At 40.3% G+C, this 19,199-nt stretch overlaps 1 protein-coding gene across 11 annotated transcripts in view; it reads left to right on the top strand.

Annotated features, from left to right (window-relative positions):
- The window catches only part of EPC1 (enhancer of polycomb 1), a 69,015-nt gene that overhangs the window by 6,379 nt on the left and 43,437 nt on the right, over positions 1 to 19,199 (top strand). For 9 of the 11 annotated variants that reach the window (XR_012672724.1, XR_012672723.1, XR_012672722.1 and 6 more), the window contains exon 1: positions 11,439 to 11,878. The exons of the other annotated variants lie outside the window; for them this stretch is intronic. Coding sequence is in view for 6 of the 9 variants with exons in the window: in XM_075144043.1 (XP_075000144.1) it covers positions 11,726 to 11,878 (153 nt within the window). In the remaining 3 variants the exon portion in view is untranslated. Of the gene's footprint in view, positions 1 to 11,438; positions 11,879 to 19,199 lie in introns of those variants that run through there. 11 annotated transcript variants of the gene reach the window in all.

Genomic DNA, 19,199 nt, shown 5'->3' with positions numbered 1-19,199 from the left:
AGACCCCAACAAAAAAAACCCAAATTTTGGATTTCTGCTGTGATATGAACCATATTTTAAACTTCACTGAGTATCCTGATCAGATCTCCATCTGGCTAGTATGACTAGCTCAGATGTGAATGTCCTCACTTAATCAGATAAATCCCATGCCCCAGTGTTTGCTTATACTGACTTGCATGATTTAGGTAATGAAAAGTTAGCTCTTAATCCTCTCTCACCTTCAGAGCTTTAAGAAACTTGCTAAATGGAAGCAAGATCTCCCCGGCCTCACAGGTGTGTTCATCTTGAGTATTCATTAACACAAGTAAGAGAGAGTTTTCCATGTTTGTTCAAACAGGCTAAAAAACCAGGTGGCTCAGATCTGGGCCTTTCAGCATTATAGGCATCCCCTAGGTCCTGTATCTGTTAACTAGCAATCTTGGTGCTGCCATAACTTGATGACTAAAAGGATAATTTCTTCAAAGGGTCCTTTTATCTGGCAGCTTTTCTAGAGAGTTTTTTCTTAAGAAAATTTAAAATTTAATTTCAAATCATGGAATCATTAAGGTTGGAAAAGACCTCTAAGATCATCGAGTCCAACCATCAACCCAACACCACCATGCCCACTAAACCATGTCCCTAAGCGCCTCATCTACACGACTTTTAAATACTTCCAGGGATGGTGACTCAACCACTGCCCTGGGCAGCCTGTTCCAAGGCCTGACCACTCTTTCAGTAAAGAAACTTTTCCTAATGTCCAATCTAAACCTCCCCTGGTGCAACTTGAGGCCATTTCCTCTCGTCCTATCGCTTGTTACTTGGCAGAAGAGACCAACACCCACCTCGCTACAACCTCCTTTCCGGTAGTTGTAGAGCGCGATGAGGTCTCCCCTCAGCCTCCTCTTCTCCAGACTAAACAACCCCAGTTCCCTCAGCCGCTCCTCATAAGACTTGTGCTCCAGGCCCTTCACTAGCTTCGTTGCCCTTCTCTGGACACGCTCCAGCACCTCCATGTCCTTCTTGTAGTGAGGGGCCCAAAACTGAACACAGGATTCGAGGTGCGGCCTCACCAGTGCCGAGTACAGGGGCACGATCACCTCCCTGCTCTTGCTGGCCACAGTATTTCTGATACAGGCCAGGATGCCGTTGGCCTTCTTGGCCACCTGGGCACACTGCCGGCTCATGTTCAGCCGGCTGTCAACCAGCACCCCCAGGTCCTTTTCCTCCGGGCAGCTTTCCAGCCACTCTTCCCCAAGCCTGTAGCGTTGCCTGGGGTTGTTGTGGCCGAAGTGCAGGACCTGGCACTTGGCAATGTTATGTTATAATATATAAATGTTATAACGCAGAGCAGTTATGTTATTTCTGATGGTCTTAAAGGTATCCATACAAGACAGAAAATCTTGATGCCTTTAGACAATGTGATTGTGTATTTACAATTCAAGAAAAGTGCCACCATGAGCATCTTTTAAGGAGAAGCCATGCTGGATAACAGAGGGGGGAAAAAACATCTGCTGACTCTGCATACACACATTCTCTTTGGCCCATATCCATTTATAATCACATAATGAATGAAGATTCCATAAGAAAGTATTCTGATTTCTTTTGTCATCTCTGAATCAATTTCCAAGCTAAAAATTGGGTATCGCAGAAATCTGTGCGACTTGGAAGCTCTAGTCAAGCAGACTTTCAGATGAGCTACTTTAGTGTGAGAAACTGTTTTCCTTCATATCTTCTATGTTCTCCCCTGATTTTTTTTTTTAATTAGGTCATGTCCTTTTATGCTAACACCCTTCTTGAGTTGCTTACAAATCAGATGAAGTTCAGCAGACTTGGCACTTGTGACCAGTACCTGGCTTGTGCACAGGCCCCTGTGTTAATGACAGTGGTCTGTCATCTTCTCTTGGACAGATCAACAGAGTGTCAAACAACTGTAAAACTAACACGTTATTTAATAAGAGATTGAGAATGGAACGTCTGTATCGGAGAGGGGTGAAGGGGGTGGAAGCCTTAACTGTTTGTACTCTAAATGATTTGAGAAAACTACTTTCCACCTGGTTGTGTTTCTCAGGTTGCCCTTACAGCAGGCTTGGCGATTTCACTGGTGGGGGGGAGAAGAAAATGCATCAGCCCACCTACATTAGCAACATGGAGAAAATAATCTAATATGATTTCTCTATCTTCTCAGGGCAACTTCATATTTCCACCTAAACCAAAACACTTTCCCTCTCAACATCTGCCCAACTGCCACAAGTTTTTTGCATTCTCTAAATGTTAAAACAACTCTGAAAATGTATTTTCTTCAGGTTAACCCTATCAGTTTTTTGTTTTTATGCCTCTGATGCTCCCATTTAAAAATACGTATGTATCAAAACAGTCTTATCAGATCAGTTTTGTATTCAGATCTAGCCTCCTCTGCTGGATATATATATACAAACTTAGTTCATTAGCTTTTTTCACTAATGCAGTGTTATTAATTTGAGCTTTCTGAAGTGTGTATATAAGTGTGTGGTTATAAATATGATCATGATTAGTTTGTATCCCAGAAGACAAACAGTATCTTTATAACATTCTCTCATGCTTAATTTAGAAGTATAAATCAAACTACAGTGTGTAGTGTAAAGGAATCCACATGTGAAGTTGAAAGAATTTTTGTGTTCTTGCAAACTAATAACATTAGACTTTTGAAATCCAAAAGCTGAGTTATTTGTGGGTTTTTTCCTTTCTTAGAAGAAATGTATTTGTCTTAAGTAAAGATGGTATAGCCTGTGTTAGATACTTAATAACACAATAATATTAATTTGATCTGGAATTCATGAGGGTTTAGTCACACCGTAGATATGTAGGTAGATCCCACTAACATTAAAAAAAAAACAAAACCAAAAAATCCAAACAAATAAAAAAACCCCACCAAATAAACTTGACCACCCCCCACCTCCACTCCAATCTAAACATATGCATTAGGAAATGCCTCTTCATTCCAAGGCGCAAGTATACTTTCCTGCACCAAAAGACTTCTGAAGCCTAACAAATTCATATCTAGGTACAAATCAATGTTTTCCTGAATTGTCTGAGGCAAGCAGATAAACTACTTTCTTTCTGATTCAGGAACTGCAATTTAAAGCATTTGACATTATAGAGTAGATATCAGACTATAACTCCACATTGCTTAACATCAGCAATGTAATTCTGAAGTTCTGCAAATACTTGATCATACTATCATACTTGATCATACTATCCAGAAGCTCTGAAGCACTTGAAACAATTTTCATAGATTGACTTGCAAGATAGAAATCCTGCCTTGGGAGTGTAAGGTATTAAAGTAAATTATTTATTTAAAAAAAAAAAATTAAAAAAGTTAGAGCATATGAGCTTACCTGGATTGAATTTACTATGTATTCGCGCATATATAGAGCTATGCAATTAACAGTGTAGTAGTAAACTTTCTAAAGTTATGTAAAGGAACATAGCTTGTCCCCAGTATGCCCCTTCATCCTGGGTTAGTGTGTGAACACTGTGGCAGCCTAAGGTTTATGTAGTGGTGTGGTGTGTGTGTTTGCAGTGGGGTTTATTTTTGTTTATTTTTAACTTAATGGTCAATTGAAGGATTCAGGACAGTGTGCATCACTGTGCGTACCATCAGACCTATGTACAACTATAATTTCTCTACTTCTGTTTTACATTTTTAGCCTTTCACCTTATCTTATGCAGAATATCAAAGTAATCTATACTTGGCTCTTTGATTAATGAATTAGCAGTTGTGTTGGCAAGAGAAGGTGGGGCTTTTTTATTTGGTTTGGGGTTTTTTGGTTGGTTGGTTTTGTTTTGTTTGCTTTTTTGTTTTGTTTGGTTTGTTTTTTGGTAGGGTTTTTGTTTTGTTTGGTTTTCAAGCCCAATCCTTTGCATTTCCAGCTAGAAAAGGATAAGATTTTTGCCCTTCTACTCTTCTACTGGAAATACATAATCATATGATTAACATCACTTCACTCAGAAACTAGTCATGTGTAATAAACCAATGTTTGCAGAAGTCTATGCCTAAGTAAGAGGTGGCTAGCTTGTCTGCCCAACTCAGATTTTATTTACTATAATATTTTATAGTAATTAGCATGAAAGAAGAATAAATTGTGATTTTAATATTACTATTGTTTTGTATTTCAGAATACAAAATGTTTTGGATAAAGTTTTAAAAAAAAACACGGAGCATAAAGTCAGACAGTTTTTGATTTTTTTTTTTTTGTCCCCCTTTTTCTTTTTTTTTTTTTAAACTTTGCAAAAGGGTTACATTTTAAAACTTTGTGTCTTACTACTTAATCCTAAAAGATCACTTTGTGGAATGAGTTGCTGGAGATGATGACTAAAGCAAGAATTCAAGGTGTGTCTGGCATAATATTTTGGAGGGAATACATATTATGGAATGGAAGAGTAAAGGAGAAACTCATAAATCACCTTTTAACCCTTACAATTCTTAGGATAACTATTCTGAATCCAGTAAAACTTAAACAGGGAAAGATATCTTTCAATACAGAAGAGGCTCAGCATAATTTTTGTCTTTACCACTGCCATATCTAACAGAATATAGCGCTTCCACTATTATGTGTTTTCCCTACGCACATAAAAACTTAAGTTTCCTGAAGAAGCCATGCAAAGGAAGCTAATGTTTTTCTGATAGTACTAAAAAACTCCCACAAACCCTTTGTGCTTTCAGATACATTTTAGGCAAGAGAACAGTAAAATGGGCTCTATCTGTACAGGTGATGTTGGGACAAATGTTGAGTCTGTAAAATAATAATCCTAAGTCACTAGTTCCTCTCGCATCTTTCTGTTCCTCCTGTGGAGGCAACTGCCTCCACCACCTTTAAGAGCTTAGCCATAGTTGAAGAAGCAGAAATGCAGTAATAGCTTTTGCTACTCCTCTGTTAGCTTTGTTTCTTCTCAGTGAGAGAATTGCTAGCTCGTGGCTTTTCCTCCTCTCTTGATATAGCTCAGTGGCATAACACCTTTCAGGTTCAGCTTAGTTTTCCTGAGGATGCTGGACTCTACTTTTGAGTATGTATGGCTGACAACACACTCCCCAAGTAAGATTACACCATTAAATTGGCATCTAACTCCTTTCACTCGTGTGGAAAAAATGTTGCCTGTTACATATGTACTTGAAACTATAAAACCCCACCCATACACAGTGATATGTAATCAGCCTGAAAGCAAATAAGAAATCCTTCATTTATAGATTAGTTCGGACACTAGTCTTGTAGGTAAAGGTTTTCAAATATAGCATACGACAGCGTATTGCTGTTTTGAGTGCATATTAAATTGCATATACAATTTTATACAGTTTTATCATTTTCAAATCCTTTTTGCACAGGTTTTATCATCCCAGACTACTGTATTTATAGCCCTCACAAACTGGATCATATGAAGGAAGAGGGCCGTGGGAACATAACTTCTAACATGGGTCTTTTCATGTGGCTTTTCTTCTGATTTGTGTAGTTGGGTTTTTTTGCTGAGTTGTTAAAGTATCTGATCAGATTCCAACTTGGTGCTCAGTGCAGCTTCATAAGCACCTGTGCTGATATAAATGAAGGGGCAGTGTAACTACAGAGGAAAAAGAATGAATGGCAGAGCAGAAAGCGGGACCGCAGTATCTTCAACCAATATTGTTAACAAAGGCAACACATTACAAAATGATAGTCTCACCTGGAGAGCCTGAGAAATGATAGAACTAGTGTTCATTTCAGCCTATCTTGTTTTTGTTAGCATTACCTAAGGCAGAATAATATTGTCTTGTGATTTCCTGCATGTAGTTTTAAAATGCGAAACCCATTGATCACATGATAATTCCTTATCCAGCTTTAAGTAGGGCCACTTGCAACAAAGTGTTAAAACTTCAGATTTTGTTGCAAGAAAGCCAACTTCTGTGCTTCTGTTCTGAATGTTAAAGACACAACCAGATTCGTAATGCTGCTTTGCTGGTCATTTCTAGTAACATACTGCTCATGAGAATAGCAATCATTGGTTTTATAGTGGAAAAATCACATGCTCATGTTTAACACTTCCGAGCTTCTCGTCTTACAAGGCTGTTATATCTCCAAATTTAAAATTTTTTAGGCAGCTTTGGAATCTCAAGGATTATGTCTACTTACTAGCTGTTGAACAGTAACAGAAATAAGAGATTAAGTGCAGTATTATCCCTTCTCATCTCTATTTGGTATTCTGCAGCGTAAATTGGAAGTGCTTACAAAAAATAAAAGGTAACTAAAAGATTTGGCCATGCAGTACATGTACCTACCTGTTCACTACAGAAACAAAAATTCATATATATGTATAAGACAAATTACTTTCCCCTCATTGAGACAAGAATTGAGGAAGAGATTTACTTGGTCACTACTTCAGATTACGATTCAGAAAGAACTTCAAACAAGCTTTGTACCTATTGTATTTCAGTCATGAACACCTAAAATAACTAAGTGAATATATCATACCATTCTTCGAGGTGCCAAAGCTATGAAACACTAAATTATCTTTCAAAAAAAAAATGGCAGAAGTTAGCACAAAGGCGTTCTACACTAGTTTTGTAGTATGGTGTCTGAACTCCTTAAATATGTTTGACAGTTCCATTCTCTCTTTTAAAACAGACAGCTGACACCAGCAAATAAAGTGAAATTCACTGTGAATTATATCAGTTCATTTATGGTTGAAATCTTGATGATGTTAAGATAATTTCTATATGCATCTACTTACTACTGTAATGTGACATGTTATAGAATAATGAAGAACCTCTAGCGTCATATTTCCCTACATTTATCTCATTTTAATCCAAACTCCAGGTAGCTCACTGAGATGATTTCAAATAATATAGCTATCTGTAATGTTATGAAACATAAACAAAAAAAACATAGCCGAGAAGCAAATTTGAACAGAAGCATCACTAGCAAATGTAAAACAGGAATATGCATACAGAATCCATAACGGCTTACTACAGAACAAAAGAGCCACCTATACCTTTCCAAATACCCCTAAGAGTAAGTAATTCTGGAAGGAAACCCAAGTATGGTAACTTCATAACTTGTCATTTCTTAATACTTGACTATTGAAAGTGGGGGGAAAAAAAAGACCAGTGATACTTTTTATCAGTTCAGAGTAGTCAACATTTATGGAGATAAAAGGCAAAAACCAGGTCAACAAAATTGCTATATAAATAAATGATGAGTTAGTAAGCTCTACAATAGTAGAAGCAGGGTGTAAAGTAGTCCCAGAGTGAGAAAAATGGAAAAATTGCAAATATTTATGGATATGCAAGTTAGTGTATAGTTTAGTGTACTCATATTCCTCAGTTTATGAAAATATGGTATTATCTTCTATATGTAAGAACTATTTTTAAATGGTTAGCAAATGAGAAACATGTTTTACCTTTAACATGTTCTATTTTTAATTGTTGTCTGCTGCAGTTTTAAGTAGGTACAAGAAAAGTATGGCCAGAGGAAATGAATGCATGTAAGGAGTCAATCGTACTTGATTTCTAATCCCAGTTTGACTCTGGATTTCAGTGTATCATTATTTTGGGGGGGAGGGGAAGGAGGAAAGTTTAAAAAAAATCAAAAACAAACAAAAAACCCTCTTCCAGTGAGGTTGGAGAGTGGAATGACATCAGATGTTCACTGTTAATACTACGTGTTGCTGTGGATATTTATTTTCTCTAATAAACAGGCTTTCTTTAAAAGTAGAACAATAGGAAACTCATATGCAAATATCAGCCTTTATATTGTCCTTTATTTCAATCTTTAGCTCCTTTATTTTATACTTGCCTTTATATAATGCACTTAATTGGAGATAAACTCCATATATAAAAAAAATGAGAACAAGAATGTAAAAAAAAAGGGTTTTTTAGAAGTTAAACAACTGTCACCTAGAATTTTATGTCCTTAAAATACAGAGTTTCTTGATTCTAGAAAGCACCAAAAATGACACACAGTTTAACTTACATGCCTTTTATGCATAGCTATTTTGTGACTGGAACCAATGACTGCTGTTAGAATGGGAGACAATATGAAACCCATGTTCAGAAGACTACAACTCATGCTTAAAGAAACTACTGAAACTCTTTGACTCAGAGAGGTTTTAAGCCACAAAACTAAATAGATACTAAAATTTGTAAAAACTTGTCAAATGGTACATAGAACTTGCAAACCAAAATAGCAAGTTAAGTTTTTGGGCTTCTGAGTTGGATGATATCACAGGAGACCCCTTTCTGTATGGATTAAGTCATTGCATCTTAGCCTTAATGCTCAGTCTGAATTTAGTACTTTTGAATGTATATTTAAACGGTTATATTTACCACCTACATAGCTGATGTACTAAGTTCTTTCATTTTAGTAAAGCTTGTTCTTTTAATTAAGTATTTTGAGATCACAAAAAGATGAAGCCTTAAAGAAATGCGTCCAACATTAAAGATCTAATTTCAGTGGTTTGTACAAAAAAAAGCAGTTCAAAATGCCGTATTCATTATATTTCAGTTACCTTACAGTTCATTAAATTTCAGTTTTTAAAACAGACACATAGCACTTTGGTACAAAACCGAGTTTACACTTACTGATCTTTTACTCAGAGCTGGCAAAGAGTATTTTGGTCATTATGCAAAACATACCAATTTTAGATTAACTACTGTCATAGTGCAGCACTGATGTCTACAAATGTAATGTGAGCATTTTGGTAAATGCTACAAAATGGCAAAACTTAAAATATATCTGCATATCTTAACTGAAAGGAAGGTAAAATAGAAACATCAGTCTGTTTATGTTCTATACTTTTTTCCTGTTATCATCTTTACAGAACAGAAATTAGGGCTGATATCACATTGTTTTCAAATATCACACTTTTCATCTTACTAGCAAATTAATTTAGGTAATTTTAAGATCTAATCAACTTTTGCTACAAAACAGTAAAACGTAATCTATTTTATTGGCAAAACATTAAAAGCTGATGAGTCCAACAGTTTCAGGCCAAAATTCTTTCTTAATGCATACTGTCCTATTTGTATCCAAATGTTATTGTCCATTCTGCTTGTTCTGCGCTTTTCTCAAGCCTGTGGTAGGGTTAGAAATTCAAAGGTCAATTAAGGATAAGTTTAAACTTGAATATTCTTTCTTTATAGTTCAGGGTATTTTCTATACTTTGCTTTTCATTATGTATTGTTTTTCTTTCATTAGAGAGTTATATTTAATGGCCTTATTTTTTGCTTAGCTGCCAGGTATTTCATTTACATTTAGTGTTTTAGGTCAAAGCCAATCTATGATAGTGTATTGCTATTTTTTTTTGTCATCATCTTATCTGTCTGCTAGTTAAATAAACTAAATTACTCAGTATTTGTCGAAAACTCCGTAGATGTTTTATGTGCAATTTATTTTAGGATTACTTTAGGATTACTATTTCTAGCTAGTGTGTGCTTTAAGCTTTAAAATTAGCATAAAAAGCAATATGCAATTTTAACATTTGGTTCTCATGTAAATTCTGAAATACAAATGAATACAATGATATTCCTTGGTTCATGCCACTATCCTTTTTATAAAAAACCCCCAACCCCCCCCCCAAAAAACCCCTCCCTTTTAAAAAAAAAAAAAAGTCTTATTCTCCCTAGCAGCTGTCTTCCACTGCATTACCCATTTGCAATATAGATAGAATTTCCTGTCCCAGAGAGGTTGTGAAGCTAAATGACTTGCAGGTGAAACAGTTTGGGAGACCTATGGGGAAGTCAGACATGCAAATAGTCAGCCTGAAACTGCTGTTAAAAACTGCATCTAGCAGTATTTCATCCAGTGGCTAGTTGTTGTTTAAGGTTGAGGATGGTGGTATTATTATTAAATAGGTGATGCAATTAAAAAAAGGCTTTTGCTTCTATTATAGAGATATCAGATTTTTAAGATTGCTAAGCAAAACAAGGTTTTTCTAATGCTTTTGTTACATTTATGTCCTATTTCTGAAAGTTCTATTTCCAAGGAGTAATATGTGATAAAGAACAAGTTCTGTCTACTGATTCTCATATTCTTATGATTCTCATAAAGCAAAACTACAATATTTTGCTTTAAAAATGGAGGGATACTTAAATTCAAACAAAAGACAATTTTCTCATACTTTTTAATTAAAATAAAAGAACTTCAAGAAGGTGGATTTATTAGGATTTAACTATAGAACTAGAATTACATAATAATCTAATATAAGAAACGTAACATATATACTTCACATAACACATGAACCATTCCTTAACTAGACAGCTCTAGCGATGGCCTGGGAGAAACGGTTTTTGACATTTTTATGGCTGTGCTGTGATGACCTGGGGCGGCATGTGGAAACATTACTGAGACAAGTGAGACTCTAAATTTCCTATTCCTTGCTTATAGCAGAATACCGCATCAATTTAATCGAATCATTGAGACGTAAACGAGCTTACCTAATGAGACTTGCTCAAATTAGTTCTAACCTTTGCCTGTAGTGAGCTCGCTTGAACGGGTAACTGATAACTTAAATCCAAGCAAGGGTTAAACTAGTTCACGTGTCTGCACTTCGCTGCTGGACCAAGTTTCTGAAAGCCTCAGAGAAATAGGCTGGAAATGCTGTTGTGGAGGTGACCGGTTCTTACAGTTCACGTTTTCAGGGAGGTGCCTGTGTTTCTCCTTCATTTAGCGCGAATGCGAACTTGGTTCCGCGATGCAGGGAGGGTCCGAGCCCGGCAGGCAGGTGCTGCTGAGGGGGCAGGGGTGCCGCCCCGCTCCCGAAGGCGCCGCGGGACGCCCGGGACAGGGACCGCTGCCGCCCGCCGCGCGGCTCGGGCCGGGCCCTGAGGCGAGGCGCGCTTCCCCCTCCCCGGGGGGCCCCCCAGCCGCCGCGCAGCCGGACGCCCTCGCCGGGCGCCGCTCCGGCCGTTACTCGGGAGGCGCCGCGCTCGAAGGGAGGCGGGCGGCCCTGCCGCCGCCCGCCCGGGTCGGGGTAAGTTCAGCGCTCGGGGCAGGCGCCCAGCCGGCCCCCGAGTGACCGGAAAGGTCGGGGCCGGCACTTTCCCGCTCTCCCCCGCTTCTGTTCCCCAGGTCTCCCGTGGCTAGGACGCTGCCAGGGAAAGGCGCTGCTCCTTCCACCTCGGGGAGGCTTCCCCTCCGGGGAGGGGGGATTTGGGGCCGGCTGACCCTCCTTACCCCCGCCAGAGCGGAGCGCACCTTCCCCGGCGCAGCTCGGAGGCAGGCGAGCGGAGCGGTCGTGGCCGCACGCTGAGGAAAAGCCCCCCCCCCCCGCCCGACGCGAGACGGGGGCCCGCGGGGAGCAGCTGCGCCCCCCCCGCCCCGCCAGCAGTGCCCCGTGCCCGCTGCCCGGCCGCTCCGAGCTCTCCCGCGCTCCCGAGCCCGCGCTCCCGTGCCCGCGCTGCGCGCGCTCTCCCCCGGGCGGCGCTGTGCCCGCGCCCCTGCGCGATGCAGTGTGGGAATGGCTGTGGCGCTGGGGTTGGCTGAAAGAGGCGGCCAGTCGAGGTTTAATGTCCGCCATGTTGGCCGTGGCGTATTGAGCGGAGCCGGAGCGGCGGAGGAGAGAAGCCAGCGCCCAGCCCAGCCGCGCCAGCCGGCGCCGCCGGGCCCCGTGTCGGAGTGCGCCCCGCCCTGCCGGGGGAGCCCCGGTCCCTCCATGAGAGCGCTCGGCGGGGTCCGGCTCTCAGCTCGGAGCGCTCTTGCTGTCGCCCCCCCCTCCCCAGCCGGAGCCGCCATCGCCGCCTAACATGAGCAAACTGTCGTTCCGGGCCCGGGCGCTGGACGCGTCCAAGCCGCTGCCCGTCTTCCGCTGCGAGGACCTGCCCGACTTGGCCGAATATGCCTCCATTAACCGGGCCGTGCCGCAGATGCCCACGGGCATGGAGAAGGAAGAGGAGTCGGTACGTGAGACCCCCCCCCCCCTTGGCCGGGTCCCTCCATCCCCCCCGCACCCGGGGCCCCCACCTTCGCCTCTGCGCAAGCACAAAATGGCCGCCATCTTCTCCCCGCTCTCCCCGCCCGCCGGGAGGGGGGGGAGGACCTGGGGAGGGAAGGCGTCGAACCCGGTGGCCCCATACCGCACCTTCCCCCGGCGCTTTCCTGCCGCCCCCTCTCCCCGTAGCCCGCGCCCCGCGGTAGCTGGCGGCCCTTTCGCGAGGCCCCGAAAGGCACAAAGGGGGTCACGTGATACCGCGGGCGGCCGCCATTTTGTCTCTTGGTTCTTGGGCCGGGCCTTGTGCGGCAGCGACGAGTAGACGGGCCCCGGCGGCGCCGTGCCTGCTCTGCCCCACCGGGTGGCGCTGCCGAGCCGGCCGCCGCCGCAGGGGGCGCTCGGCGGCGGGTGGCGCTCGGAAGTTTTGGCTGCTGGCGCGGGAGCGCGCGCTGGCGCGGGCCGCCCTCCTGAGGGAGCGGGGAGCAGCGGCCGGGCCGAGCGTGGGTACAGGCGGGAAGCGGGGCTCGGGGCCCCGAGTTCAGGATGCGGGGAGCTGAGCGGGGCTCGCTGCTGGCTGCTAAAGCGTTGTTTTCTTTGCCGGCATCCCCGCGCACGTGTTGTGGTGGCGTGCCTCCTCCTGACGGGCGGTGACGCTCGGGCCGCCGCCAGTCTGCGCGAAGCCGGCGTGAACTTAGTTCTGTGTTGCTAGTATCATCTTTTTTTTTTGCTGCCAGAGATAGGAAGTGGAAGGGTTTCTGTTTAGGTTTATTTGAAAACCCTAGAAATGCCTCAGACAGGCGTGGTGTGAGTAAAATGGTGATGTTCACTACGTGGAAATACAAAAGTCAGTACTGAAGTACTACTCAGAGTAAGAAAATCCGAGTTTGGAGGCCAAAAGTCTATCACTTCCCTCTCAGTTTTGCTGTCTCAGTGGAGTATGAAACTTATACATTTTGGAACTTCAGGATCATTTAATTATTCACTCAATATGTTCCAAGATAGGCATAACATTCAATAGCTGTTATTGCTGAAGACCCCTGCTGAAGTGTGTTATATGTTATTTTCGGTGTTTGCGGATCTTTAATTATTTCCTTAAGTTTCCCCCATTTGTGCATTAAGCACAGCAAATAGGAGAGAACTGTAGAAATATAGTTATGTGAACAGGTCTTGAAATTTGGTGATAAGAACAAAGGTGACAGTTTCATAGTCTTGAGTTTTGCTAGCTGTCGAGCTGCCATTGTCCTTCGAAGGTGACAGGCTGTAAAGTTACTGTTTGTATTTCTAGATGTAGCAAACTTTGAGTTACTTCTCTAAAACTTAAAATACATGTCTTCTTCAAATGTAGTAGCCTCATTGTGACACTATTGATCTAAGTTAACAGATTCTGTGAATTTTTATGAAATGTCTTCAGGCTAAATGATTTCTAGAGTACTCTTTGCATGTTGTTGTCTCCATTCAGTAACTACTCTTTGAGGCTTTTCTAGTGTAACTGCCTACCATTTTAACGTAATTCAATATTTCCAAGTCCTGTGCAAGTCATAAGTTGCTTTTAAACATCCACTGAAATGTATATTGTGAAGTGGGGGGGTTGTTGGTGGTTTTTTTTTATGGTTTTGTTTGGGTGGTTTTTTTTTAATTTTTGTGAAGTGAAGGCGCTTAAAACTTTAGCATGGTATCCATTTAGTAGTAGTATTTAAGCAATAGGTAGCAATGCTTAGATGCTCATGTTTCTTTTGATGCAATAGATGTGTTCTGAATTGATACCTGTAGATTCTGAATATGAGAGAGGACACCCTTAATTTCCACTTGTACCAGAATTTTAAATTTTGTTGTGTTTGCTATGATACATACTTGCCGAGTTTGTTTCTCCGTTAAAGTGAGCAAGTGCGCACGCATGCATTTATTTATTAGAAATGTCAGGTTGCTATCTTTCTCTTTTACTGTCTGCCTGGCAGCTACAGGCTAGAAAATTACATGGGGTAACTATATAGCCTCCATAAACCCAGAAATTTATGTCCTAGCTAAGGAAAAGTAGTCGTGGGCAAGGGAAAATTTTTAAACATTAATTATAAGACTTGTTTCTGTGGTTGATGTGATGCTTTTGTTTACTAAATCTAGCTTTGAGGGTTAAACTTCAGAGCTGTAGGTGCCAGTAGACTTTCTACAGCTAAGTTTGCTCATGCCTTTGTTTCAAATGTAAGTGTACACACACAAACACACCCTGAAGATAAATTTGTTTACCATCGGTAAACACAGGTGTCTTCCTGAATCTTCTTTGGATCTTCTTATGTAAAATAGTTAATGTTAAACTCTTCCCGCTTCTTTTTTCTGCAAACTTGCTAAATTTCCTTCCTTCCCTCCTGTCGCCCCAAAAAGCTTTCTCTTCAGTTTTATGTTGGTGTTGACAACAAAGAGACATAGTAGATTACTAAAGTTGTGGCAATCCTCACAGGTTTTATACCTTGCTACATTCTGTTTCCCAAACTTCATGCCATTCAGAAGTTTGGAAAGTTGGGAGTTGTTTGTATTATGTAGCAGTTGAAGACTTGAGTTAGAGGATTTTTTCCTAATACTTACGAAAATAATAGATATTTTGTATTATCGATTTCTTTACAAACAGATGGCAAAGTGTCCGTAAGCATCTGGGGGGAGGGTGTGGCTTCAACTAGTGTGAACAGGCGTTTATAGCTATTTTATAAATAGAATTCTAACATTGCCTTGAGTTTTGCATAAATGTAGTTTTAAATGAACACATATTTGGAGTTAAGAGCTCTCCTCTTGACTAAATAATTTTCCCTAGGGAAAAATGCCGTCAAAGAGATTTAATATTCAAGCATCAAGTCACAAGGTATTTAAATGACTAATTAGTGTTTTGATGCACAAAAATGAATCTATTTTGCTTCCTTTTCATCTTATCTTTCTCCCATCCTGTTCCCTCAAAGAATAAATGTGGAAAATAGTACATCTTCATTATTACAACTGGAAACTTCAGTTGAGCAGTGATGTTCTGTAAGAGTTTTCTGAAGGAAAAACAACCTTGCTAAGTTGATCTGAGTTCTAAAATATGCAATCGATAAGAGGGATATAGTAACTCTTTAAAAAGAAGTGGCAACTAAGGGCCTTAAAGTGATGTTAATTCTGTTAACAAGTAGAGTATACCTTTCTGCTTAGCAAGTTATAACTTCAGTTAGTGGTTTTGTTTGGAGGTAAACAGCTCTTTGGCACACAGACAGTGGTACTTGAAGTTATCAACTGATACTGTGTTCTGACAGTTGGTTTAGCTCCCAAGTTTCTAGGGTAAACACATTGTGGCTGTTGCCAAGTCTGTTGCGAAATCTAAGAAACTAAAAGCTATCAGGAGACATATGCATCTCTAAAAAAGAAAAAAAAAAGCCTTCAAAATATAATGACACTTCTTATGCAACACTGAACATCCCCTGTATTATCACAAAATCCTGTTTTTCAGCAAAATACATCCTTACTGCTGTAATTTTGAGAACCCAACAATGGACCACTGTTAATAATATAGTAATGCAGATTTGGCTAACAAGTCCATTTTAATTCATAACTGCCTGAATAAAGAAATAGATCGATCAGATTTGTTTATCCTTTGTGAAGGATTTTTTTTTTTAAAGGTGTTAATTTTTGCGGCCTCTTGTTTTGTGTTTTTTGAGGGGAGTGCTGCTTTTATTTTTCTTTAAGTGGAAATTCAGATTCAAGACTGAAAGAAGACAGCTGGAAAAGCAGAGCAGAGATAACTTTGGTTATTTGAGATAAAATGCTTTACTGCAAAAATAAGACAGACTGAAGCTTTCTGAACATGTTCGGTAACTTACGTTTCAGAGAGAAAGCATGCATAGCTTTACAGGCATCCTAGATTTGATGGCCTCCAACCAAACCAAGGAAAACTACACTTGTTTTCCCTGCATTTTCCTGAAAGGAAAGGAGATAGGACACACACCGCATCCCCAGCCTCTTGATTCTCTTAGATAAAAAATAGGAACATAGGGATGTTTTGAGACTTGATAATTAAAAAAAAAAAAAATTATCCTTGTGGAAAATTGTTGTGAATATAGTTCCGTTTTTTTTCTTTTTTCAAAAAGAGACCTAAAAAAAAAGAACAAAGCCATGTGTTTGAAGCACCTCATATCAACATCTACAAGGCATATTTAAAATGTCAGGAAGAGTGAACTTCTTAGCTGAAGCAGTGCCTCAACAAAGATCAGTGTGTGAGCAGAGATACTTTTAAATAAGTGCCCTAGTATACATCAGAGAAATGAATTACCTAAATAGGAAAATATGGCTATGTTGATGATATTTCTATAGTTAATAACGGTCCTATGGGTATGGGAATTATCATGGGTTTGAGGTTTTTTGTTTTGTTTTTCTCTTGAGTGAGTTTGTTATTCTGATGTAAATGCTGATATTACTATGGTCATACTAAGGTTTTGAATGTTACATTTTCATTTAGTCTTGTGCATGTTTAGGTTTGCATAGGTTAGATGCACATTTTCCATCAGGTAAACTTTTCTAAATCCTAGTGTCTCTGTCCTTGGTATTGAGGCAGGGGAGAGAGTATCAAGTGGTGAGAAGTACTGTTGCTTTATTGTATTACTCTTCTTAACTCCCTCTTCTGACTAAGCTCATGGTCCGATGGTTAATCTTTGCCCTCATCTTAACATCTTTCTTGTCCTACTAGATTTCTGCAAGACTGATGCACTACGTGGAGTTCTGTTCTTAAGGTTCAGATTTTAAAATTCGAGCTTGCTTTCTAATTTTAGTTAGTGTTGCTAGTAGCAGATAGAAGAATTAAGCTCCCAGAGTCTGAAATTATAAGCTGTACAGGTGTTCAGTTTTTGCTGTTTTCCTTTGCATATGTGTTATGATGTAACTAACAGGTTGCACAGAAGGTGGAATTAACTCTGTGTGTGCAGTTGTTGTCTGTAAATACTGTCCTACTCTGTTACCTGGTGTTTGCTCAAACTGTTGAAATAGTTGAAAATGTGCTTTTGATCTCTTTAAATCCATAGTTGTAGTTCTCTTCCCTGTCCCAGCTTCAGGGATGTTTACGAAAAGCTTATTTGGTAAAATTTCATTATTAGATGTAATGTTTTTCCCCCCCCAAATATCAGCATGACCTGTCAGTATTTGCTAAATGCTATAGAAGACCTAATGAAGATAACCTAATGTTCATTCAAATGTTTTGGAACACTTTAAACATATTCTGTAACAGGTTGTGTCTTAATTTAGCAAAATGCTACTTGGTTAATTTCCCATTTACCCAGTTTGGGTAGGCTCAAGGATCACATCCTCTCCATAAAATTGCCTTGAGCACAGCTACCATAGATCTCTTCCAAGCAATACCTGCACAGAAAATAGGCCTTTCTCCTGCCAAGTCCCACAGAAAATAGGCCTTTCTCCTGCCAAGTCCATACTGGAGGCATTGGGAAGCTACCATATCCGGGTTCTCTTGCTGCTGTTTTTACCTTATCAAGGAAGAAAGCTAGTAAGGAATGTACAAGAAGGGACCCATATGTCACTATCTAAGCTATGATGAATTTAAAAATTTGTGAAGTATATAGCTGAGGGATAGTGAGTCAGTGTATGAATGGTCTCAAATTACATATGTAAATTTTGCTAAAGGTCTTTTTTGTTCATTGCATTCTTGCCAGCTTAAGAAACTGCATTCTGTGTGTGCTTCCATTAAAGTGTGTATTTTCTTCTAATTCAACAACTGTGTACATGGCGTCTAAGTACTCTTAAGATAACCACTACCTTGCTGATGCACGATTCACTGATACTAAGTGTTTTAGGATCTTGTAGGGGCAATCAGAATTATGTGAATGTAAAATCATAACAGATACTGTAACTGAATAATCAGTTTCAAGTCAGGATTTTTTTTTTTTCGTTGATGTAGAGACAGGAAACTTTATGAAGTTTTTAGTTTACTACCAGAAGAGAATCTGTCCACCGCCTCCCACCCCTCTCGTTGTAGAAGTCAAGTATAATCTTAAAAGAGATGAACTGAACTCCTTTAGTGGTCTCTTCTTAGACCAGAAGACCTGAAACATTAAAGGATTTTGAAGTAAATGGGGAGAGTAGAGACGGGTTTTTTTGCATACTCTTTGATTAGGAGTCCTGCAAACTGGAAGAGTGTTACTTCGTGTTTATGTCATGTTCCCCTTTGTCCAGCTTTTCTGCTCACTCGTAGTGTGAGGCATTAATTTTATATACCAGTCTCATCTTTTTTGTGCTTAATTTTAAATACACTTAACTCATAGATTAGATTCCTAAGAGCATGTGTGTTTGATAATTTGATGGGAGGGGAACAGAAACAAGGGTTTGTGGTGATTTTGTCTAAAGCAACAGTCTACAAACACCTCAGTTCAGAGCTGGAAGAGGCTTTTCTGTGAGCTCATATAATGGCCTTAATTTTACCTTTTAGTTTGGTATTGAGCTTAGTAACTTACTTCAGATATACCTGTGTGAAAAAGATCTGAGAACCTTAACCAGAGAATTTTGAGAGAAAAAATGTGACAATTCACCACAAACAGGGCCAAATTTCAAGGAAAACTCCCATACCATGTCAAAATATTCACGTGATGAAAAGTGTGTGTTTTCTTTTCCGCTTCTCTCTCTGCGCCCAGCTCCTGAGTATTCAGTAACAGTGGCAGCTTGCTGGATATTTCGCCTTCAGTTACACCAAAGCTTTCTGTTTCATTGTGTTTAATGTTGGAAGGTATTCCGTGCACCTGAACACTCATGCAAGTGAGGAAGTCTGACTGATGGTGAGGAGTAGCTTCTGTAGTGAACAATTTATGCAGTGTCTCCGACTACCTAAAGAAACTGGTTAATTCTGTGATACGAAACTCACCTGTACCAACAGTGTTTTCCTTTTGAAGTCAGAGGGATGGCGGTGGCATAGACTTCTGTTACAGATTGGTGGAGTTTATTTGAGGCTGGAATGAGATTGCCCATCCCAGTTTGAAATCAGAAGAAGCAAAACTTATCGCGTTCATCTAGGAACAAGAAGTATAGATTATGCCTATGGGATTTGACAACTTCCTGGAAGCTAGCAGTTCTGTGAAAAGTTTAGGAATTATGACAGATGGCCTGTTGTTATGCCATAGAGAGTCGGGCAACTTGAAGTTGTGAGCAGGGGACTGCCATGAAAGTGGTTTGATAATGCGATGTTCTATATATGGTGTCAGTTAAATATGTAATAATGGTGAAGGTGTACATGTCATGCTCTAAAGTAATGTTGAAAATACTTAAGGTTTCAAAAAACC

This window comes from Calonectris borealis, chromosome 2 (genome assembly GCF_964195595.1).
Source record: "Calonectris borealis chromosome 2, bCalBor7.hap1.2, whole genome shotgun sequence".
In the NCBI taxonomy this organism is placed as follows: Eukaryota; Metazoa; Chordata; class Aves; order Procellariiformes; family Procellariidae; genus Calonectris; species Calonectris borealis.
The sequence above is the reverse complement of the archived record's forward strand: the minus strand, read 5'-3'. Positions and strand labels throughout refer to the sequence as shown.